Genomic DNA, 22,201 nt, shown 5'->3' with positions numbered 1-22,201 from the left:
TCATCTATCTAACAGTCAGGTGCCCAGCAAAAGCTAGTCATCTGGGCCCTACTTTCAAAGGGGAGAGAGAGAAAGTCAACAACAGAGAGCAATTAATTCCAAACATACCCAAACCCTAGCGTGGGATGGGATAAGTCATGCTTTGGAAGTGCCTATCTGCCTTCACAGGTTATAAAAGGGACCTAGATAGAGAGGTTACACTAGACAGCTTAACTTCCAGATCATTAGAAAAAGGCAAGATGAAGTCTTTTCTCTCACACTCGTTCAGGGCACTGTGATCACATTACATATAATGTGTGTATGTGACACTAGTTACCAAGACAACGACAGACTGTGAGATTAGTGAAACTTTCAGGTACTATGAAGAATGAAAGCGCAAACATGGTGCCTTCTTACATACAAGATCTACCTGCAGTGTGACTGCTAGCTCTGTTCCCATCAATACTAGTGTCAACACTGACTCCAGTGCGGTGAAGATTTCATAAAAGTTGGTCTTCTGAGTCGTGTTTTAGACAAACTGTATTGCACGCGTTACTTTTTCCCTTTCCTTTTGGGAGGTTTAACTGACCTTTAAGCAACACACTAATCTTATTGATACTATTTGCTGTTTCATTTGTTTTCATTAGGAGACAAATTAAATCTAGCAAAAGTACACTGTAATGAACATTTATCCATTCCATGTAATTGGACTGCAAATTGTATTAAATTTAAAAGATGTAGAAAGTGCCCTATTTGGATTAAATATAAAAATATTTTGCAAACCAAATCAAAATGAAAACTACAAAAGAGAAACCACAGCTTTGTTACAAATAATGGCTGCATCTCTTAGGGTGATGATATTTATTCAAAAAATGATTCAGTAACTTTTCCCAGTCAAGAGTACTATACTGTCTCTTCAAACCACCAAATGTCAAATTCTGTTGAACTTTCTTCCTGCTACGTAAATTTATTACAGGCCTCTGCTAAAATATGCAAATTCTGTCATTTCTCCACTGATTTCGGGGCCTATAGATTACAGCCATGGAACGGTGCTTTACTGTAGTTTATAGATGTTTTCTTGCACAGAGTGCTTTGCAAATTGCTTTGAATGAATGAACAGTGAATGCAAAGAAGATAGGTGGGAGGGCGGACAGTAGCCAATGTAGTGAAGAGTGAATGATGTGTTGGCAAAAGTAATGATTAAGACTAATAAATAATGCAGACTGAAATATATACATAGGAAGACCAGAGAAGCAAAAAGTACTTCTGCTTACTATCCTGGAATGTGTCAAATAGAACTTCTGTTTTCAGTAATCAGTTTTGTTGGCTGACAAGGAACACATTTAACCTGTCATCATTAATATCTAAAGGCCTGGAGATCTGCCTAACCTACAGATGTACCCATGTGAGCAAGACTTTTTGACCTTGGTTGATTTGAAAATGTGTTATCTAGCTTGCCCAGAAGCTTAATTGCTGGGGAATAYGGTGTATGCCTCCCTTACACACTGACATCAAAGGTGAAGGATTTTCCAGCCTTACTGTCATTTGCTTCTTAGAGAATTTGGATTGAAAAATGCAACGCAAATCTTTCAGTGGAGCAGGTGTTTCTGTTTGCAAACTGTATATCTCTTACAGACATATATTGTGAAAAAATCACATCCTGATATTTTCTGTCAGAACAGCAAGTGCTTTTTTTTAAACTGGGAAACCTAATTAAATACATTAAAAATATATACTTTATTATCAGCATCTGGCTACATCTTAATTACACTTTCAATCCTATGAGTTAGTGATGATCTTACTTATTTAGTCTAATGTGTTCATAATTTATACTTAAACTGCCTGGAAAAAAATAACCAGATATTAGTGGAATCTGCACTAATAAATATTCTACCAATTTGTTAACTAGGTTGCTAACGGTCACCATTGAGAGCTCCCAGTTAGCATTCCTGTTTGCTTTTGGCATAAGAATGCAATGGTATGCTTTTGATACAGCATCCTTTCTCGGATGTTAGGAACATCATGCCACACTGAATAACAACATTTTACACATTTGGACAGCAAAATCAAAGGTATAACCACCTAAAAGCCTCCATATGGCACCAGCTGAGAGAACAAAATAGATTTTGTAGTACTGAAGGGTTTCTTGACCTGGTTTGTAGGAACATGTAGAGATAATACAGGATATGATTTGCAGGAGTTTGAAAAGGCCATCATATTTCACCCCCTTCTCACTTGATTATAATATGTGCCATTACAGCTAAACATGTTTATCTACAGGATTCTGTCAGGCCATTTATTATTTGTCCTTACTTATTATTAATTATTCACCACTTCAATCCATTGCTAAATAATAGATGGATATGAATCCTTAGTTGTTTTTTTTTTTTTTTTTTTTTTTTAAGAAAAACAAACCTGTATTTGAAACAACTATAACTGGAAGTACCATGAAGATATTCTGGCCACTCGAAGGATCAGTGTTTAACTTACTGTAAACAACAATTCCCAGAACCCACCAAAAAAGTGAAGTATCTAAACAGTATTAACTTGCAATTCTCATTTGTCAAGTCAGCATACATGGCAGCTTTCCCTTGTCTAATTTATTAGTTAATGACTTTTTGAAGACAGGCAACACTTATGCCTTTCTTTAGCACTATAGAATATAGCACACTGTAATGAATCTCAGTGCTTTCTCCCACAGCTGGAGCAACCCTAAGCATTTCATGGAGGAAGAACAGGGAATTGGTTGGACTGATTGAGAGAGGAAAAATTAGAAATCAGAATGAATCAGTGTCTCTTTGTCTCTCCGCCCGCTCATCTCTAAAGAGAAAACTTAGGAAGACCCTCAATAAATACACTTTTTCTCTTGATTAGGAACACTTGGAGCACTATAAAAACAAACTCTAAGATGACTTTAGTGAAATGATTTCAGAAGATCCACAATAACTGGACTGGAGACTCTCCTTAGTTAGGGATGTGACTGCCACAGAAATTAAGATATTCAGGAGCAATAGCAAGTGCACTGAGGCCTCCAGGCGGAAACCAGGAAAGCAGTGGTGGAGCCCATGGAAGGTGAGGCTGTAAACAGCTAAATGCAAGGCAAGGCTGAATGAAGGCCCATGACTAAACTAGTCCACAACCTACTGAACAGTGTAACTTCAGACAGAAATGGGAATTATGGAAAACAGAAGAGTGGGGGACTTCTAAGCGTAATTAGAAAGAATACTATTTCTGTAAATCCACCCGAGAAGGGTATTTAAGAATAGACTTATTGGATTTGCTATAATTTTAAAAGCATTCTCAAAATGAGTCGCTAGAGTGAGAATATCAGCAGTCTGAGACTAGAAGTAAATTAGAGTGAAATATGTACAACAGTAATGCTTTCAGTGGCTATTTGGAGTATTTAGGGTAAAATGTAAAAATAAGCTAATCATACCTGAAAATATGTAAACTGAGAGTGATAGAGGTCTGGATAAATATGAAGAGTGGTTCCAATTACAAGCAGCAACTCAAACTTGTGAAGAGATGAGCTAATGTATCCCGTGAAACCCAAACACCAGATCTTCAAGAGAGCTTCTAAATCAAACAGAACTGTAAAAGCAACCTAGAAGAATATATAAAAGAAGAAAGATGGGTTCAAATCAATAAGTTAAATTGCAAGTTTCTATGTCATGATGTTTATCAAGATTTTGTACAGCAAAAATAAGGATCTCCATAATATTAAGCAAAAACACTGATCCTATAAACAGAACAAACAATGAATAATAGATTTGTGTAGGAGAAAACATGTAATTTTTTCTTTTTCCTGATTTTTGTGATTACATGGTGTTTATTTGTTCCTTGGCAAACTATGAAAACAATTATAGAACAGAAATGGATTTTTAAGTTTACAGAACACTTTAAAGAAATGATAATCTAATGTCTTGAAAGCTTTCTGTAAATACAGATATTTATACATAATCATTAGAATTATTTATTATTGTAAAAACAACTTATGATAATCAACTATGACAAACCACATATTTAGTATTCCTTTAACTAATTTGGTCTAATGCGCCAACAAAACCAGACAAATTCTTAATCCAGTTTCTGTTTTCAAATAGTCGATAGATGGTCCTAGTCATACTAGCAATTGAACAATCTGACACTCTAAGTTTTCAAGAGACATAACAATAAGTGATGTTTATATAAAACTAAGACTTTTAAAGCACTGTGCAAATTTTAACAAAGCACAGCCCCAAACTCCTCTAAGGTAAAGCCTTACTTTTACAGAATGCAAAGCTGAAAGATGGAGATATTAATTAACTGCGGGCTGTAAAGTCTACTGGACTTGGCAGGAGATAACAGAGATGATGATTTTAATCCTGAATCTGACACTGGCAATCTCGGAGACTTTGCCTAAGTACTTAAGTTATTTAAGATTTAAACTCTACAATCCATCAAAAATATAATTATATTTACCAATATCAAAGAGGGGTTTTGTGAGACAGCTAAATAGTATTTTACATATTTTGTGTGTAGAGGACTGTCAGAAGCAAGAGTGGAGATGTAAATTAAACACTGAAGTGTTTATGTCCTATGTTCTTGTCCTACGTTCTTTCCTCTGGTCCACATGGCTATTTATGAGCAGTGCTACCAGATACACTCCTATTTCTTCCTCAAGGCWTGCAAAAGAGTAATCAGGCTTCAAATGTCCTCTAAATGACTAAATCAAAGCAAAATGCTTCATAGCACTCAAAAATTGTTTAAATTAGGAAAGAAATACTAAGAAATATTTCTGTGATGTTATATATGCACACACCCATGTACATACTGTATGAATACTTTCATGCTTATATTCTCAAACATATTTAGCCAGTTTTTCAGCCCTTGTTTTTATAGTTTGAAGAGATCAATGAGAACAATGAGCCAAACTTGAAGAAACTACTACATTACATGAAAACCTCCATTTGAAACACAAGAAAAATATTTTATCTCAAATTTTAAAAGGAAAGCTCATTTTTAAAAGAAAACATATCTAATTACGTTCTAAAAGATTTTGAGGGTGAACTAGGAAAAATGGAATGGGGGTAGGAAGCAGCTGGAATTCAATTTCAGAGCAGGTGGAATAACAATGCTATTTAAAATATACACATACGCTTCAGAGTACATAGGCTTCCCATTAGGGACCAGATTAACAAATACGATGTTAAGTGTATTTTAATTTATTCTAAAAATGTGTGGGCAGGATCATTTGCATTTTACATGCTTGTCAAAGGAATTCAAACCACTAACACTTAAAAATGTATCAAATGGTTTGCATAACATCTGATTACATTTATACACCTGTCTTCCTGCTGACAGAGCTTGTATTTTTTTCCTTCCTTGTAATTAATTAGGGAAGAAGATTCAGAATATCTGACTAGAACTTTTTGTTAGGTGTGAAATGTAATACAATTTTTACAGATTTTTATGCTGAAATCACTCCTTTCATTGCTGCAGAGACAGGGGGAAGGCAAACTTATGTAAAAAAGCAATAACATATTTGCACAGGTATAATACTTGGGCAGCTGTTGTCCACCAGATTGCCAATTTCCTTTTGGCAAAACATCTGTTTGTTCTCACCCTGCATAAAGAAATGAGGATAGGAGCCAAGAGAGGCAAAAGAGGAGCCACCAGGAATGGATTGCTTCTCTGTTGGCTACCGTTCAGTCACCTGGAAGTTGCATGTAGTAATGCTGACTTTAGCAACATTAATTTTTGCCAGTATCTCTTTAACATTTTTTGCAGAGACAGAGCTCAGTTTCAGCCAACATCCAACAATGACAGATCCAGTTGTTTTTCTGTGTAACTGTGGCTTACTTGAAATGTTATCGAGCTTTTGGTACTTGAAAGGTTATCAAGCTATTGGGAAACCTTAGAAGGGAATTCTTCCGAGCAGGATCAGTGGGATCAAGGGCATAGATGTCTAGAATTTCCCTTACTACTAGATTTGACATTGCACTCGCTCTTTCCTTCAGCATGGAGAGGAAAAAGGCTTCACAGAGGCAGCATCAATACAAGGAAACAGACTTACTACAAAAGGAACCCAAAAGGAAGAATATAGGAGCACCAGTTTTGAACCCTGTTTTCAGCCCTCTAAAACAGTACTTAGATGAACCTTGCATGTCTGCAGTAAGACTTCCACTCTGCAACCTCTTTTAATGGAAGGCAGTATTACAATCACATAAAAACAAACATCCACCACTATTCTATTTAAGTTTTGAGCAGGTAAAATCAACGTCCTCAATAACAATGACCAAAATGGGTTTGGATCTCTACTCTTTCTGAGGCCTCAGATGCTGTATTTGGTGGTCAGCTCCTCCTGTTATAAGTCTGGTTTTGCTTAATCTGCAAGGTTGATGTTCCATCTGAATATGAGGAAAAACTTCTTCACTGTGAGGGTGACAGAGCACTGGAACAGGTTGCCCCGAGATGTTGTGGAGTCTCCTTCTCTGGAGATATTCAAAACCCACCTAGCTGTGATCCTGTACAATGTGCTCTAGGTGACCCTGCTTGAGCAGGGGGGTTGGACTAGATGATCTCCAGAGGTCCCTTCCAACCTCAACCATTCTGTGATTCTGTGATACAAGTTCAAATGCTTGTCAGATCCTCTTATTACTATTGGGTATATTGTACTAAATTATGGGATCTGGGTTTAGAATTCATTTCTATCTTTTCTCTTTTTGTTTAACCTTTGACTCTTTCCCTCCTGAGTCTGTCTTCTCCCTCCAACACAGAAAGCAGGATTTTTTTTTTGCTACTGGGTATCCGAATAATTTCAGTTAGGTTTGTCTACTAAATTCAAATGGACACGTTTCTACAATTCTAGGCCACTATAACTTGTGGGTTGTTGAAATGGACCCTATGAGCTATTACATCAGGCCATGTCTGCTCCTAAAGTCGGCTGCTTCCAAGATGACTTCTGGACAAAGGTTCAGGGAGCAATATAGTTTGCTTTAATCTGTCTGGCCATTTCCTTAAACACAGAGAATCCTCACTGCTGTTGTCTGCTCAAGTAAGCTCCCTCCGAAGGGAAAGCTTTCTGCAGCCTGGCCTAATGGAAAATACAGAGCAACCGCAGTGCAGCCTGCTCCAACCAGTCTCCCTCACCAAGGAAACAAGCCAACCGCTGTGGAACAGTCTGCACCATGTGAATATTCAGCCTCCTCAAGGCTCTTAAAAACAGTATCTTTGTAYGCCCTGTGCTGCAAAGAACAAGTTTCACAATAACCAAGTAGGAAATGAAACCAGCTTATCAATTTTCCATCTCTCCTAGGATTTCTTTTTTTTTTTTGACTCTTCTGCTCTTTTGATGCTGCATTTTATACCTTCTGCCATAAGAGTCTTGGGGCTTGTTCTTATTTGATTTTTACAGTTTCTATAGTAAAAGCATCAGAGGTATAAAATCTAAGGGACTTCAAAACTGTTTGTCTTACAAATAAACAGAATACCTTCTGTATTTCAGATTAATTTAGCTTATACACTTAGAAATGTAAACACTTAGACTGCAAAGATAAGAGTTTTCTGACTCCTCCCCAAAAAATCAGTATTGTAAACTGTACAGAGARAGGAAAATCTATCTTCAAAGAAATGCAGACATTGTTCATAAGACAGAAATATAATATGCTAATCTACATGATGTACTCATCTTGAATTATTAAAACCCTGGCAAGTGCTTCTGTTGCAAAAAGCATCTAAACTTCAACTAGATGTTGAAGAGAGTATTTCTAGCACTGATTAATAAAGGCATAATTATACTATATATTCAGTGCTGCATCAGAAATAGCACATGCAGTGTTTTCACTACATTCCTATTTGGAATATAAATAGAATAAATGCTATTTTGTTACAAAATCCAGGCTCCATTTTGTTGTTTCATGCCTACCATGAAAAGTTTATGGTCTTAGGCTTTAATTATTTGATCCTGGCCCAGGAGATTAAAATAAGTTTCATTATCCCCACATCTATGAAGAGAAAATATGAAGACTACATATATCCCCAAACCGGGGGAAGCTATGGGAAGAGAATCCAGAATTTGCTGGTTTTATTCCAATGACTTATTCCCAGGATCATCCTCTTTCACATTCATATTGTTTTTAGAATGTGCTCAGAACTTGAGATAAAGTAAAGATAATATATTTTATAATTACTCTTTCTTGAACAACTGTCTAAAATTTGGGCTAACTTCAATATGGTAAATTTTGGTAATTTTTTTGTTAAAAAGCTTGTTTAATTTATGGAACAAAGTACTTTTAAAGCCTTTGGGGGGGTTGTTTAGTTTTATTATTAATTTGAAAATATGAAATCACCATTCAGTTACTTTTCTGACTAAAATTTTGGATTCTGGGTCTGACCAGCATAACTAAGCTAGATGGGATGAATTCCTAACATTTGTTGATCAATAGTATGGAATATATTGCTATGCCATGGGAAAGGAGTGACTGTATAAAGAAATTTACTCAGTTYAACAGTGACAAAATTTTCTGGAGTTCTTAAAACAATAAGTACATTTACACTCTATCACATTGGTCCCTCCCTTCAAAAACACTTTGCATATTTGATAATAGGAAAATCCATTAAATCCATTAAGTGCTATTGGAACACATTATACTAAACACTAAATATTTACTGAATACATTTTAAAGTGCATATTGGCAAATGGCCTGTCTTTATCACTGAACTGACTTTGCTAAGGCATTCAAACACCCTGACTTTATCAGTCATTTTAAAGGTATTTGAACCTAGRATATAACCTTCCTAGAACTCAAGGGCCCAGAAACACAAGAAGGTTTACTTCACAGAAATACTGAGAAGGCAGTTACTCTTCTAAGAGAAAAAATAAGGCTGTGAGTGTTATACTCAAAGTTAGGATCCTCAGGCTCAGTGAGGAAGCAAATGCATGATTCACCAATGAACAATGATGAATAACCAACTTTCATACTGGTCTTCGTGATCCATCCTGACATTTTAGGGTGCTTTTTAGTCACTAACTTCTGCTACCAGTCAAAAGAAAGGAGGGGAACATGATGCCAAAGTGGATATTTTCATCTGTATAAACCTTTGCTTTTACTGTAATTCACACACACCCTGCTAACAAGGAAGGGCATATAGGCATGATTCGTCAGTGGAGAGAGCTCATGCTTCAGRTGCTGGGACATTTACTCAATGTTCATACAATCTTCAGCCATCCCCAATGGCATGAGAGACAATAGAGAATGATGCAGCACTGATGTCTCCACAATTTGCACTTGCTCCAGGGTTTGGACTCCGGTTGTACCTTTAACTTTTCTTTGCTCTCATTTTTGCCCCAGAACTGGTGAAGTCTCTGTTTCACAAGATTTCAAGAGATCAGATATAAATTCTAGAGCTAACATAAATAAAAAACCAGGTATCAGCTGAAGTTATCACAAGAGGGAGATTCATAAAGCATTGTATCATTATGGATGAAAGTACAAAGTTGTGCACTTGAGCCTGACTCACAAATGAATTTTGACATCTAAAACCCCTAGAGCACAAGTCATCAGACTTTTTGCCTCTGCCACTGTCATTGCTGCCTTATTGGCTGGCAATGTTGTCTCATTCTCTAGCGTGAGAATGTTTGTCTTCAGGAACTGAGGTCTTAAATTACACTCAGAGCTTCTTTTCAGTTGCTCCCCCCTCTGGCACCAAAAAGGGACAAAGACAGGGGAACTGCAGTGACCATCAAGCTAGACAGGTGCCCAGTCCAGGAAACCATGGCCAGCATCTTCAGAGGACTGAACTTGGTGACCTTCAACAATGGTGTCTTGATTCTTGGATGAGGTGACAATTCACAGCACTTGCTGAGATCAGTATTTCTAATAAGGAAACCTACAGTACTGACTTCAGCCTTGACTCAGGAAAAAAAACAAATATCTGTTTGAAATTATACCTACATATTAGTACCAACAACTCAAGTAATTTTTTGTTCAAAACTGAATTAAATAATACTAAAAAGACAAGTATGCAAGGCTCTAGGCACCCTAGCACATGCACTACAGTAAAATCCTCAAAAAACTAATCACTCAGGCAGGGTCTCTGCCCGAATATCACATATAAATAAACTTTTCTCCTCCACTTCAGTGGTTCAGGAGCACAACCACCTCTTTCTCCAGATTCATGACTGAATAAATGTCTTTTGCAGTGTGCTCTGGAGGTTACTGAAGCCAGGCTATTTGGAACACTATTTTAGCTATGCTTAAGGACCTGCTAATAGCTAAGTATAAGCTTAAATGCCTAACTGAATAAAGATGATTTCAGAAAGAGGCACTATATTTTTTAAAGACAGAATTTTTGTCATTTTTTAAAGCTAATTTTTTTTCAATGTTACACTCCTAGAGAAAGAAAGCAACTTAGCAGCTATGCATTGCCTGCAGATGTTATACTTAAGCCTCTGCTCCTTACCACTGACATTTTGTTTGAGGAAATTACCTTTCAAAAGGTTGTAAAATAGGGCTGTCAGACATTGTCAGACAGAAGAACTTGAACTAGTGAGCAAAGAATTCTTGGAATGCTTAAGGGGATAAAAAAATTACATACTAAAATGTGCTTGACATTCACATTCTCTGTTTGCTTATCTTGAAAAATATCTGGATAGTGATTTCAACATACTCACCTCAGCTAGGTAAAATTCATCGTATTGTCTCTTGAAATTTTCTCCTTTGTAGTAATTACTAGCAGCAACAATCACATCCACAGCCACCATACTTAGTATGAACATATGAAACACTGATGACCTCATCATTTTCTGCAGAAAAGAAAAAGAAAATTTTATAATCACAATGAGTCAAACCACATGTATGAAAAAGTTCTATTACATTGTCAAAACATACAGTCAGCTATAATAATATGTTTTCATAAAGCTTCTTTAGGTGATACTAAGTTATTACTCTTTAAAATATATTCTAAGATAGTACTTCAACTGGTTTATATATGCAAGTTTTTTTTTTACTTTTCAGTTTCTCATTTGCCAATCAACTTTTTACAGAAGGTTTATCATTTAATGTGAATACCATTGCTTTAGGATTGTGATTTAGAATGTGAATACCATTGCTTTTCAAGCCTTTTAAAGCCTAAACTGTATTTCTAACTACTCATTTCCCCTTGGTTAATATTCCTTCATTATGATCTTAATACAGATCTTAATGACATCTTGTTCAGGAACAAGTAATATCAATTCTATCTTGACCACTGCCTTTGCTTCAGAAAAGACAAATAATATGGGATTCATCTGATGTCAAGCTATCGTCTTACTGTGTAAATCTCATTATTCTATAGTAGATAACTATATCTGGCCCAATGAACTGTGCCTTCAAAGTTTTTTTCTCTGCACTGACTGGGTTGGAGGTAGACATCTACATGATACGTGTTTAAATTTAGGTGAGATCAATCCCACCCATAACTGCTGATTGGGGAGCACCTGAAATGCTGAGAGCCTTCTAGTAGAGCTTCACATGTCTGGGCTCTACGTGCTATGTGTCACTGCTGCCGCAATCCCATAGAAGACAAGAAAAATGGAGGCACGCAGTTCCTGCTGTAGCTGTAGAAGTTTGTCTTGTTGCCCTTCACAGCACTTTCAAACTCAGCTCCAGYTGAGCTTTGGCTTTCCTAACCCTATTCCTGCATGCTTGGACAGTGTCTCTATATTCTTCCTGGGCTGCCTGACCCTGCTTCCACCTCTTGTATGCTTCCTTTTTATGTCTGAGTTTTGTCAGGAGCTCTTCGCTCATCCATGTAGGCCACTTGCCACCTTTGCTTGAGTGCCCATGGGGATGGACCATTCTTGAGCTTGGTGGAGGTAATCCTTGAAAGTCAACCAGCTCTTCTGGACCCCTCTTCTCTCCAGGACTGTATCGCATGGGATTCTTCCAAGCAGGTCCCTGAACAGGACAGTATCCTGAAATTCAGGGTTGTGATCCTGCTTTTGGCCTTGTTCCTGTTTCTCAGGGTCCTGAACTCCACTATCTCATTGTCACTGCAGCCAAGGCTGTCACTGACTTTCACATCCCTGACCAGTTCTTCCTTGCGTACAAGTATGTCGTCCAGCATAGTGCCTCCCCACATTGACTTCTGGGTCACCCTTGTCATCAATGCACTCCAGAAATCTTCTGGATTGCTTGTGTTCTGCTGTGTTGCCCTTCCAGCAGATATTGGGGTGTCCCAACATCTGGGCCTCATTACTGTGAAGATGTTATAGAAGAATCCAAAAATTAATTACATAATCTTTACATACATTTGTAAAGATATATTATCCTCTTAGAAGACTCAAACACACAGTTGTAAAATATTGTCTCAGTCTTTAGTGATCTGTAGTTGCTATGCTGATAAAGAAATGTCCACTTTTACATTTTACATTACCCTTCCCAGATCTTATGGTCTTGGCCCATAGTGCTTTTTGTGATCAAATTAGAGGACGATCAGGCACATACTGGATGCAGCAAGTACCAGCAGGTGTTCAGGCTTTTAGCTAAGACTTGTAGATACCTATAGGAGCATTCATGGTCTATTGAAGTCCACTGGTGTTTTATGGCAGTTCGTTTAAATTTACACGGAAGCAGAGTGGAGAATAAGCACATAGTTACAAGCATTCAGCTCATAGGACTACCTCTTGGTCCTTAACTTCTGGGCTTCCTGTGTGATTCGCCATTAACACTGCAGAGAGGAGACAGCTCAACCCTACTCATTCAGGTTGGCCACTTTTGATCCAAGTGGCATGAAATGGTTGTATATTCCAACCTAGAAAGGAGTAAGGCTTAGGAGATAAAGCCTGACAGTCAGAAGTTTATAGAACAAGCCTAGGCTCATAACAATGTCTAAAGTGCAGTGAAATCAGTAAAACTGAATGGCTAAAAGAGGTTTTGTGTTTATTTCTAATTCAAAACAAGGCAAGCTATGAGAATACAATAATAAAAGATAGGGCTATTGGCTTCAATGATGCATTTTTATAAGTGGCGTGATTCACAACAGGTAGCATCATATCTGTTATATTTCTATTTCACACATAAGTTCTAAACAGACAGTCTCTCTGCATATTTTACACTGTATTTTTAATAGTGTCAAAATTTCCTTCATAGTAGGAAAGTATGCTGCCTCAATTGTGAAAGTACTTGGGAAGAGAAATTAGTAAGTGCAGCTGCCAAATGCACTTTTCTTTCTCTTCATAAGAAAAAACAGAGAAGCAAAATGGTAATACAGGAAGAATAAAAATGCATAATCCACCTTGATACACACGTATATACATGCACAGGTTGTCATACAGCCCATATCTTGGGACACTCATAAAAAGGCTTTTCCGCTGGTATATGTTATGCTGGAGAATAAACTGCGATAATATAAATAACACTCTAATGGCACGATAAAAAGGTCAGTAAAAGTCAGTGAAGCTGCTSTTCAGTTACGCAGAGGCCACCTTCCCATCTCAACTAAAGTGAAAGGAGATGATTTAGCTAGTCGAAGGCATTATGTTTGTAATGCAATTCAAGCTAATAAAGAAAGAAGTTCRGACAGAATACAAGCTAGTCACAGGCTGGGCACAGGCAGGAACAGCTGGCTGGGGCAGCAAATTAGGAGCTGGCTGTGGCAGACAATGTGAAGGCTGGAGCAAGACAGAAAAGCAGCTGGCTGCTGGCAGAAGCAGAGAGAGCCCAAGGGGCCAGCAAGGTGGAGATATCTGAGCAAATACACACGCACAGCAAAAAAGCCTTGCTGAGGAGACCCAAAAAAGAAACTCATTACTTTTAAATCCCAGTACTGGCCTGCTCATGGGGGCCAGAATGGGATCATGTGGGTTGGTATTTATTACAAACCTTTTGTGTCAAGGGTGAATATTCATACATTCACATTACATACAAATACAAAATATTCTTTCTRGAAGCTCAGATAATTGGATTTAGATTATCTGTGTGACCCTCTATGACATCTTTTTTATTGTGCCTTGGGCCACAGCACAAGTTACTTTCTTGTTTTTTTCTTTAGCATGCCAGTCTGGTTGCTCACCTGTCAYGAATGCTATGCATGATAAGCAGCTTTCCTGTTGGCCTCTTGAAGCCAGACTGCAATATCCTTAGGAGATCAATCACCCTGTTCTAGCCCACACGCCTACTGTGCCCAGCACTTTCATCTGTCTTATTTTGTTCTTTCTGCACCACAGAATTTTAATTTGGATTCGTACCCTTCAAACGGTTCAACTGTATGTAACTTACAAAGTCCCCTTTTTGCACCTCTACCATAATGTTTGACCATGAGAGCTCACTCTCTCTTTAAACATTTCTGTAAGACATTTGAAATGAGGTGTAAGAGAAAGATGAATTTAGCCCAAAGCACTTACCCAAGCCTTAAAAATCATTTTGGATCACCAGATCATCAGTGTGTCATTTGGATTACAGACCTTTTCAGAGCACACAGCCATGGAAAATTCTCTGTGCAAGCTTGAAAGAAGAGACATAATGCCAGCTTTTGTTCTTGTTTAATTTAGTGACCTTTTTCAGCCCTTGGATGTGTGTTTCTTAAACTGTGTAGGAATATGATGAAAGAAATGTTCTGATGTTGTTGTCAGCCAGCTGCACGATGGGAAAACTGTGTCTAATATTAAATTGGACTTAAGATTTGCTGTGTTGAAGCAGTCTCAAGTGAAATRCCCTGTTGCTGCCATCAATCACCTACAGCAGTGAAGAATTTCTTACATGTACTATGAGTCACTTCTGATGTTGGCATCTGGCTTCATGCAGAATGATGATTCTCAGTGTCCAGGACACTGTGAACAATGTGGACTGAACAGTACATTAAATATTCAATGGCCCTAAAAAACAATGCATGACACACCTTTATCAATACAAATTCTTTCAGTGCTTGGAAACACAAGGGAGCTGAGCATCTACTTTGTGCTTAGACTGGAATTTCATGAAAGTGGAAAAATCTTCTAAAATTCTACTCTTTTATTTAACATTAGGGATATGTTTATTACAGCTGAGGAATTCTAAGTGAAAAATGATACCTAACATCCCAGATCCACACAGAAGCTCACCAAATCATTACAGTAATATGTGTAATATGTGCAAAATTAACTACAACTAAATGTGTAACTCATATAAAGTTTTTGACAACCTATCTGGAAGCTTTGCTGGAATCCTTTAGCAGTATCTAGTACCTTAGGCTAATAGCAAAAGCCAGTGAAGATGAAAAGGGGCTCGCCTGAGCCATGCTATTAAAACATTAAATGGGGGGGTATTGTTTTATGAAGTGTTAAAGTATATCTAAAATATAACTAGGTATAGATACAACTTTCCTATAGTTTCCATGCTGATTGATATACAGTTTGGGAGTATCAAAGTTAGGAAAAAAGTTTCTTACCTGTACAGTGAAATCTGAAAGTGTTTTAGTTATTTGTACATGTCTACCTGTGCTTGCTGGAACACCATCCTCTCAGGTACTTAGAACTGATTTTGATTTGTTAAAGTTGCTATTTAATGGGTAAAAAAGAATTGGGTATTATTTTTAAATAGTTATCACAACCAGAAAAGTTACATCTGTGTTACTCCAGTCTTTTTTGCTCATGGGACTGTTGCCTATATCATGCCAATGCAGCGGCACCAAGGGCAAATATGACTCCTAGCCCATTTCCATGCACAGCACCACCATGGCTTGTGTTGTTACATTCTCTAACTATATTACAATTCTCATGATACCTGATGCTTCTCTTAAAATCCTATTAGCTGGACTAATGTGAATATCACAGAATACATCAGATTTGATTTTCTAAATTTCTAACCCTTACTCAGAAAAGCTAACAAAACGTCAGTCAAGTTCATGAGCTGATGCAGCACCTGGACAGTGCACAGAAAACAGCAAGTCAAATAAATTGAAGTGTTTTTTGAATAGATTCTAATATTTTAGGCCATTGTGTCAGGGTGTGGCCCACAACATCTAAACACATACGGGGGATCATGGGACTTATATAACAGGGACAGTTTAAGTTGTCTGCACAGAATTCTTACTGCTAAGAAAGTAATGTGGGAAATGGTCACTCAAGGTGCTAGCCAATCTCGATTTGATATTGAAAGCAGGAGAAATAATATGCCTCAAAGTTTATTATAAGGTACTGTTCCTGGAACAAGACTGGAAATGGCAAAGAAAGTTTGACTTTTAGGATTCTATATGGTATGATTTCTAAGAGCACTGAGCAACAACTCAATCTAGGTCTAAAGGAAAGACAAGTTTTTTGGTCCTGTACAGGTTTAGTACACTTAAGGTGTTTATTTTGTCATTTTGTTTTTACAAAGTGCTTGAAGATACCTTGACAATGAAAGGAGCTTTAGAAAATCACATTCTATACACTGCTAATCATATATAATTCATAGCATGAATGGGATAAATTTGATTTTCATCTTGCTGGTTAACGGCCATCTGAGCAAGTACAAAATTGTGAAATTGCAGAAAATTTTCCCCTTTGTTTGCAGAACATTGTAGAGCATTTTACAAGCTGTGTAACTAATCTTCTATAAACCATTTTGCTTTCAACCTGCTTTATGACTGCCTGACAAAGAGACGCTTGCAAGGAGAACTTAGCAAATTATGCTCACACTCCGCAATCTGAACATTTCTGAAAATTATTAACTATTAACTCTGAATTTCAAGGGAACAGTCTTTTTAATATATTACTTTGATGCACTTACATACCAGTCTGGGACACTACATAACACTGCATATCTGAGATACAGCTACTATATTTGAGGGGTACRAATTCAAGTAAAGCAACTTCATGTAGGGACTGATGTGAAGGGTGAGTTTTAAAGCTGCTGAGAAGGGGGGCATTTACACAGAGTAGAGGAATTAAGTCAATGGTCTCAACTCAGATGTTATTAACTCTGGTGATGTTAGGGAGGTAGTCCCAGCTTTCCAATCCAGATTTCCTGGCCCAGGGCAACAAGAGTAAGGCAATTCCTCTCCAGTTTATGTTATGGAAACCATTTTTTAACATATTTTATGATGGCACAGGAACTTCTTAGTGAAGGGATGGATGTAATGACTGTATCAAGTCCATAGTTCAAAGGAAAATCTCCTTGGAATCTCTAGTTACTTTTAGGTCACTTTAACGTCATTTTAAGGCCATGTATAGCGCAGAGAGCCTTTGTTACCAGCGGCAGGAGATAATACAAAATGTTCAAGGAAGCACAAAAAACAAATGACATGGTAACTCTTGCAGGCTTCATAATATACAACTGGAAATCTTTCTGTAAGTGCTACTTATCTGGCTCTAGCACAAATGACACTGCCTGGCAGAAAGAACAGCATAGACAGAAAACTGTCCTGGCTTGAAAAATATATTGTATGCATTTCACTTTACTGTGCTTCTCTTTCCACCTCCCACCTCATCTGGTTAGTATGTAAACTCTTTCAAGGCCAGGACTGTATCTAACTATGTATTTTTACAGGGCCTACTACAATGGGGCCTCAAAATAAGCTGGAAATATTACTGAATAATAGTAACAGATTGGAAAACACAAATATGTGCTCTGATGTGCAGATGGGGTCCTGCTCTTCATGCTATGACAACGTGGTTTTTAAAACAGCCATACTCACTTACAGATTATCTATAACTGAAATCATACAGAAATCCTCAGTTGCCAAGGGCCATCTTCAGTAGTCCAAATGTCTTTTTAATATTTGAAAATACAAGCAATTCATGTATCTGTTATATTGTACCAGACTCTCATGACTTTTTGCATAGCAAATTTTGATTTAAAAAGAAAAATCTACTTAAAAAAACCCAGAATTCTAGTCAAAGGAACAAAGTGAAGTGAACCTAGGAAGAATGAGAAAATATGCATTTAGGAAGTAAAGGAATGGAAACAACGATTGACAACTTACTGAAGAGAAATGAAAAACTGTAAGTTAYGATTTTTTCCAAGTAGCTTTAAAGGCAAAAGTTTCTGTCAGTAGTTAGATACTTTTCTCCTTACATCCTAGAGTTGTAAGGGGAAAAAAAAAGAAAACCCTTATTTTTGCTATAGGACTAAAGAATAAATATTGCATACACCTTCTCCAGACTAGCGGCAGTCTGTTAATTAATATCTTGTAATAACAGAATAAAGCAGATATGCTCCTGTACCCTTCCCACTAACAGTGGTCACTTTTCTCCTCACACAAATTTCCAAGAGAACAATCAAAAAGAGAAATGGTGACTCTTCTGCCCTAAAATTCCTGAAATAATAGCTTCTTTCAAAATAAATGAACCTCCTCCTCACCAGTTTATAAATCAGCTAGCACAGATATGTCATTTTCTTTGCAAAAGATACACAGGAAGTAAGCAGCCTTTCAGTGACTGCAATCTGACTTGGAGAAATGGAGAGCAGCAGCTGCAACATAAAAGAAACCTAAAAATACTACTTAAATTGTTCATGACAACAATAATGCATAAAGATTGTTACCTTATCCTCAGATTTAAAACTGCTAGTATCATCACCTCAGCAGTAATTTTCTTAAAGCAACATACTATGAAACAGTGCTAAATAGAACCTGAATAGTATGAATGCAGGATTAACTCTTTTTCCTAAACATTGCAATACACTTAAATTCAGAAAATGCAATCAGACAAAATAATTATTGTACAAAACCTTAAATAAAATAGGTGAAATTATTTTTTGGTTTATATATAGTGATTTCATCTACACTATCAGGAAGAAACAGACCCAGTACTTTACTAAGATATAATTAATCACATATGTGTCCACACAGGGATTTGTGTGCTCCCTAGCAACACAGTACTTATACAAATAAAAAAGCATACAAGTCTTTTTCCTTCACAATAAAGAATACTGTAAACTTGCTAAGTTTGTACAGCAGTTTGTGCAGAAGGGTGCAAAAAAAGGCCTGGTAACACGCCTCAGACCAGCACACATGTCCTCAGCTCTGGTGGTGATGTACCACAGGTCACGGTCCCCAACAGCTGTTGAAGCAACTGTTGATGCAACATCAGAGGCTTCAACCCAGATGCAGCTTCAGAAGGAGGATGCAGCTCTGCAAGTCTGGGGCTGTAGGGAGGACCTGGGGCCTCTTGCCTGCAGGAGGTGTGCAGTGGTTGAGGATCTGAGCTGCTGAGCTAAGGAGCTGCAGGAGGAGGTCAGCAGACTGTGCAGCATCAGAGAGGGTGAAAACGATATTGACAGGATCTTCCCCAAGACTCTGCAGCTTCAGGAGCCAGAACCTTCACCTGTAGCAGAGAAGCAGGCAGAGTCAGTGCCTACTGGGTCAAAAAGTGGAAACTCCTACATGGGGAGGAGGGAAGCTGGTGACTTCTAGCATGAGGAGGAAGGCTTCTGTTCCACCAGAAGACTTGCAACTTCAGAATAGGTTCATTCCCCTTGTAGCTCATGAGAAGCTGGGAACAGTGTCAAATGGACCATCTGTGCCAGTCAAGCCTCAGACACACAGGAGCACTAGGAGGAAGTGGTGAGTGTTAGTAGTGGGAGACTCCCTGCTGCAGAGGATGGAGGTCCCTATCCGCCAACCTGACCTGCTGTCTAGGGAGGATTGCAGCTTGCCAGGGGCTTGCATTCAGGATATTGTGAAGAGGTTGCTGAGGCTTGTCCAGCCCTCAGACCCCTGTTGCTCTTCCATGTGAGCACCAATGATACTGCCAAGGGAAACCTGAAAAGTATCAATTGTGATTACATGGCTGTAGGCCCACTGCTGAAAGGGTGTGGAGGAATGGTTAACTGAGAGCGGGCATGCTCTGATTGGGATGAGCAATCCCGTCTTCGGGGTAGAGGAAGGCATCTAGGCCAAGGCCAGCGAGCCTGCTGAAAGCGGCCTTATGTAGGCCAAGGCAAGCGAACCTGCTGAAAGCCTGCTGAACGTGGCCGTATAGCGGCCTTGAGCACTACAAAAGAAGGTATTCACAAAACTGGTAAACAAGTCTGGACGGAACTAGGTTCCATAAATGTCGATGGAGCATAGTCAGCAACTTTGCACCAATCATGTATCCGCTTTATACGTATGGACAGAGACTGTAACCAATCATGTAACTATTGCTARCGCATGCRTATTGCTTGWYGATATATRTACTTTGTGTAAGCTCTAATAAAGGGAGAACGACCATACTCATATTGAGACTCATCGTTACTCCGGGGTCCCCTCCCTCACTCCAACAAAAGGGGAAGGGGATCTGGTGACAAAGGACACAGAAAAGACTTCTCAGTGCCTTCTTTATCTCAGTCTTTACTGGCAAAACTGGCCATCAGGAATCCCAGGCCCCAGAGACCAGAGGGGAAGTCTGGAGCAATGAAGACTTACCCTTAGTAGAGGAGGAGCAGGTTAGGGAATATTTAAACAAACTGACATACACAAATCCATGGGAGCTGACGGGATATGCCCAAGAGTGCTAAGGGAGCTGGCTGATGTCATTGCAAGGCCACTCTTGGTTATCTTTGAAAGGTTATGAAGATCAGGAGAGGTTCCTGAGGACTGGAAGAAAGCACATGTCACTCCTACCTTCAAGAAGGGCAAGAAGGAGGATCTGGGGAACTACAGGCCACTCAACCTTACCTCGATCCCTGGGAAGGAGATGGAACAACTGATCCTGGATACTATTTCCAGACACATGAAGGAAGGCAAGTGATCGSGAGTAGTCAGCATGGATTTACAAAAGGGAAATGACCAAACTGATGGCCTTCTCTGATGAGTTGACTGGCTTGGTGGATGAAGGGAGAGCAATGAATGTTGTTTATCTTGACTTTAGTAAGGCTTTCAACACTGTCTCCCATACCATCCTCATAGACAAACTGATGAAGTACAGACTAGATAAGTGGTCAGTGAGGTGGACTGAAAACTAGGTGAGGTGATGGGCTCAAAAGGTTGTGATCAGTGGCACAAAGTCCAGCTGGAGGCTAGTCATTAGTAGTGTCCCTCAGGAGTCAACACTGGGTCCAGTATTGTTTAACATTCTCTTTAATGACCTGGAGGATGGGACTGAATGCATCCTCAGCAAGTTTGCAAAGAATACAGAACTGGGAGGGTGGCAGATATATCCAGATGGTTGTGGTGCCATTCAGAGGAACCTCGACAGGCTGGAGAAATGAACCAACAGGAATCTCATGAAATTCAACACAGAAGTGCAAAGGAATAGGGAGGAATAAACCCTTGCACCAGTACAGGCTGGGGGTTGACCTGCTGGAAAGCCACTTTGCAGAGAAGGACTTGGGGGTTGTGGTGGACACGAAGGTGAACACGGACCAGCAATGAGCCCATGTTGCAAAGGCAGCCAATAGCCTCTGGGCTGCATTAGGAAGAAAGTTGCCAACAGGCCAAGGGAAATGATTCTTCCCTTTACTTAGCCCCCATGAGACACACTTGGAGTGCTGTGTCTGATTCTGGGGTCCCGAGTACAAGAAAGACATGGATTTACTGGAGTGAGTCCAGCAAAGGTCCATGGAGAGTATTAAAAGATGGGAGCACCTATATGAGGAGAGGCTGAGAGACCTGGGCCTGTTCAGCCTGGAGAAGAGAAGGCTCGAGGGGATCTTATCAACGTGTATAAATATCTGAAAGGAGGGTGTAAAGAGGACAGAGTCTGATTCTTCTCAGTGTTGCCCAGTGACAGGGTGAGAGGCAATGGGCACAAACTGAAACACAGTTCCATCTGAACACTTTTTAACCATGAGGGTAGTCAGATCCTGGAACAGTTTGCCCAGAGAGGTTATAGAGACTCTGTCCTTGGAGATATTCAAAACCTGCCTGGACACGGTCCTGGGCTACCTGCTCTAGGTGACCCTGCTTGAACTGGGGGGGTTGGACTAGGTGATCTCTAGATGTCCCTTCCAACCCCAACCATTCTGTGATTCTGTGATTTTGTATCATTCACCTCCTAGCAGCAACCTAGTTAAAGGAGCTAGTTTAAAAGTACAGGTCTTATAACGGTAAATGCATTTAACCTCAGGTACAGGAAGAGCTATAGCACCCATATTCACATTCCCACCTGGTGACATTGCAGGACAGCCTCACCCTCATGGCTCTCATTAGCATGGCAGCTGCATCCATTCCCACAATGCTCCTGTGAGAGAGGGAAAAAAACTACCCTCGGAGGGTCATGGACAGATGCTCTCATTTAAAGACAACACCCAACTCCAGAGGATGTTGTAGCGAGCCTGGGAACTAAATTCAAGTTTCCCAGATCTCAGACTGTCCCAAT

At 38.9% G+C, this 22,201-nt stretch overlaps 1 protein-coding gene across 2 annotated transcripts in view; it reads right to left on the bottom strand.

Moving 5' to 3' along the window:
• The window catches only part of NALCN (sodium leak channel, non-selective), a 237,119-nt gene that overhangs the window by 107,810 nt on the left and 107,108 nt on the right, over positions 1-22,201 (bottom strand). For both annotated transcript variants that reach the window (XM_026066533.1, XM_026066534.1), the window contains 2 exons: positions 10,634-10,765; positions 3,416-3,583 (listed from right to left, as the gene is read on the bottom strand). In XM_026066533.1, coding sequence (XP_025922318.1) covers positions 3,416-3,583; positions 10,634-10,765 — 300 coding nt within the window. The remainder of the gene's footprint in view (positions 1-3,415; positions 3,584-10,633; positions 10,766-22,201) is intronic.

Source organism: Apteryx rowi, unplaced genomic scaffold (genome assembly GCF_003343035.1).
Source record: "Apteryx rowi isolate R43461 unplaced genomic scaffold, aptRow1 scaffold_242, whole genome shotgun sequence".
NCBI lineage: Eukaryota > Metazoa > Chordata > Aves > Apterygiformes > Apterygidae > Apteryx > Apteryx rowi.
Note: the sequence above shows the minus strand (reverse complement) of the source record. Positions and strands in the feature narration are given on the sequence as shown.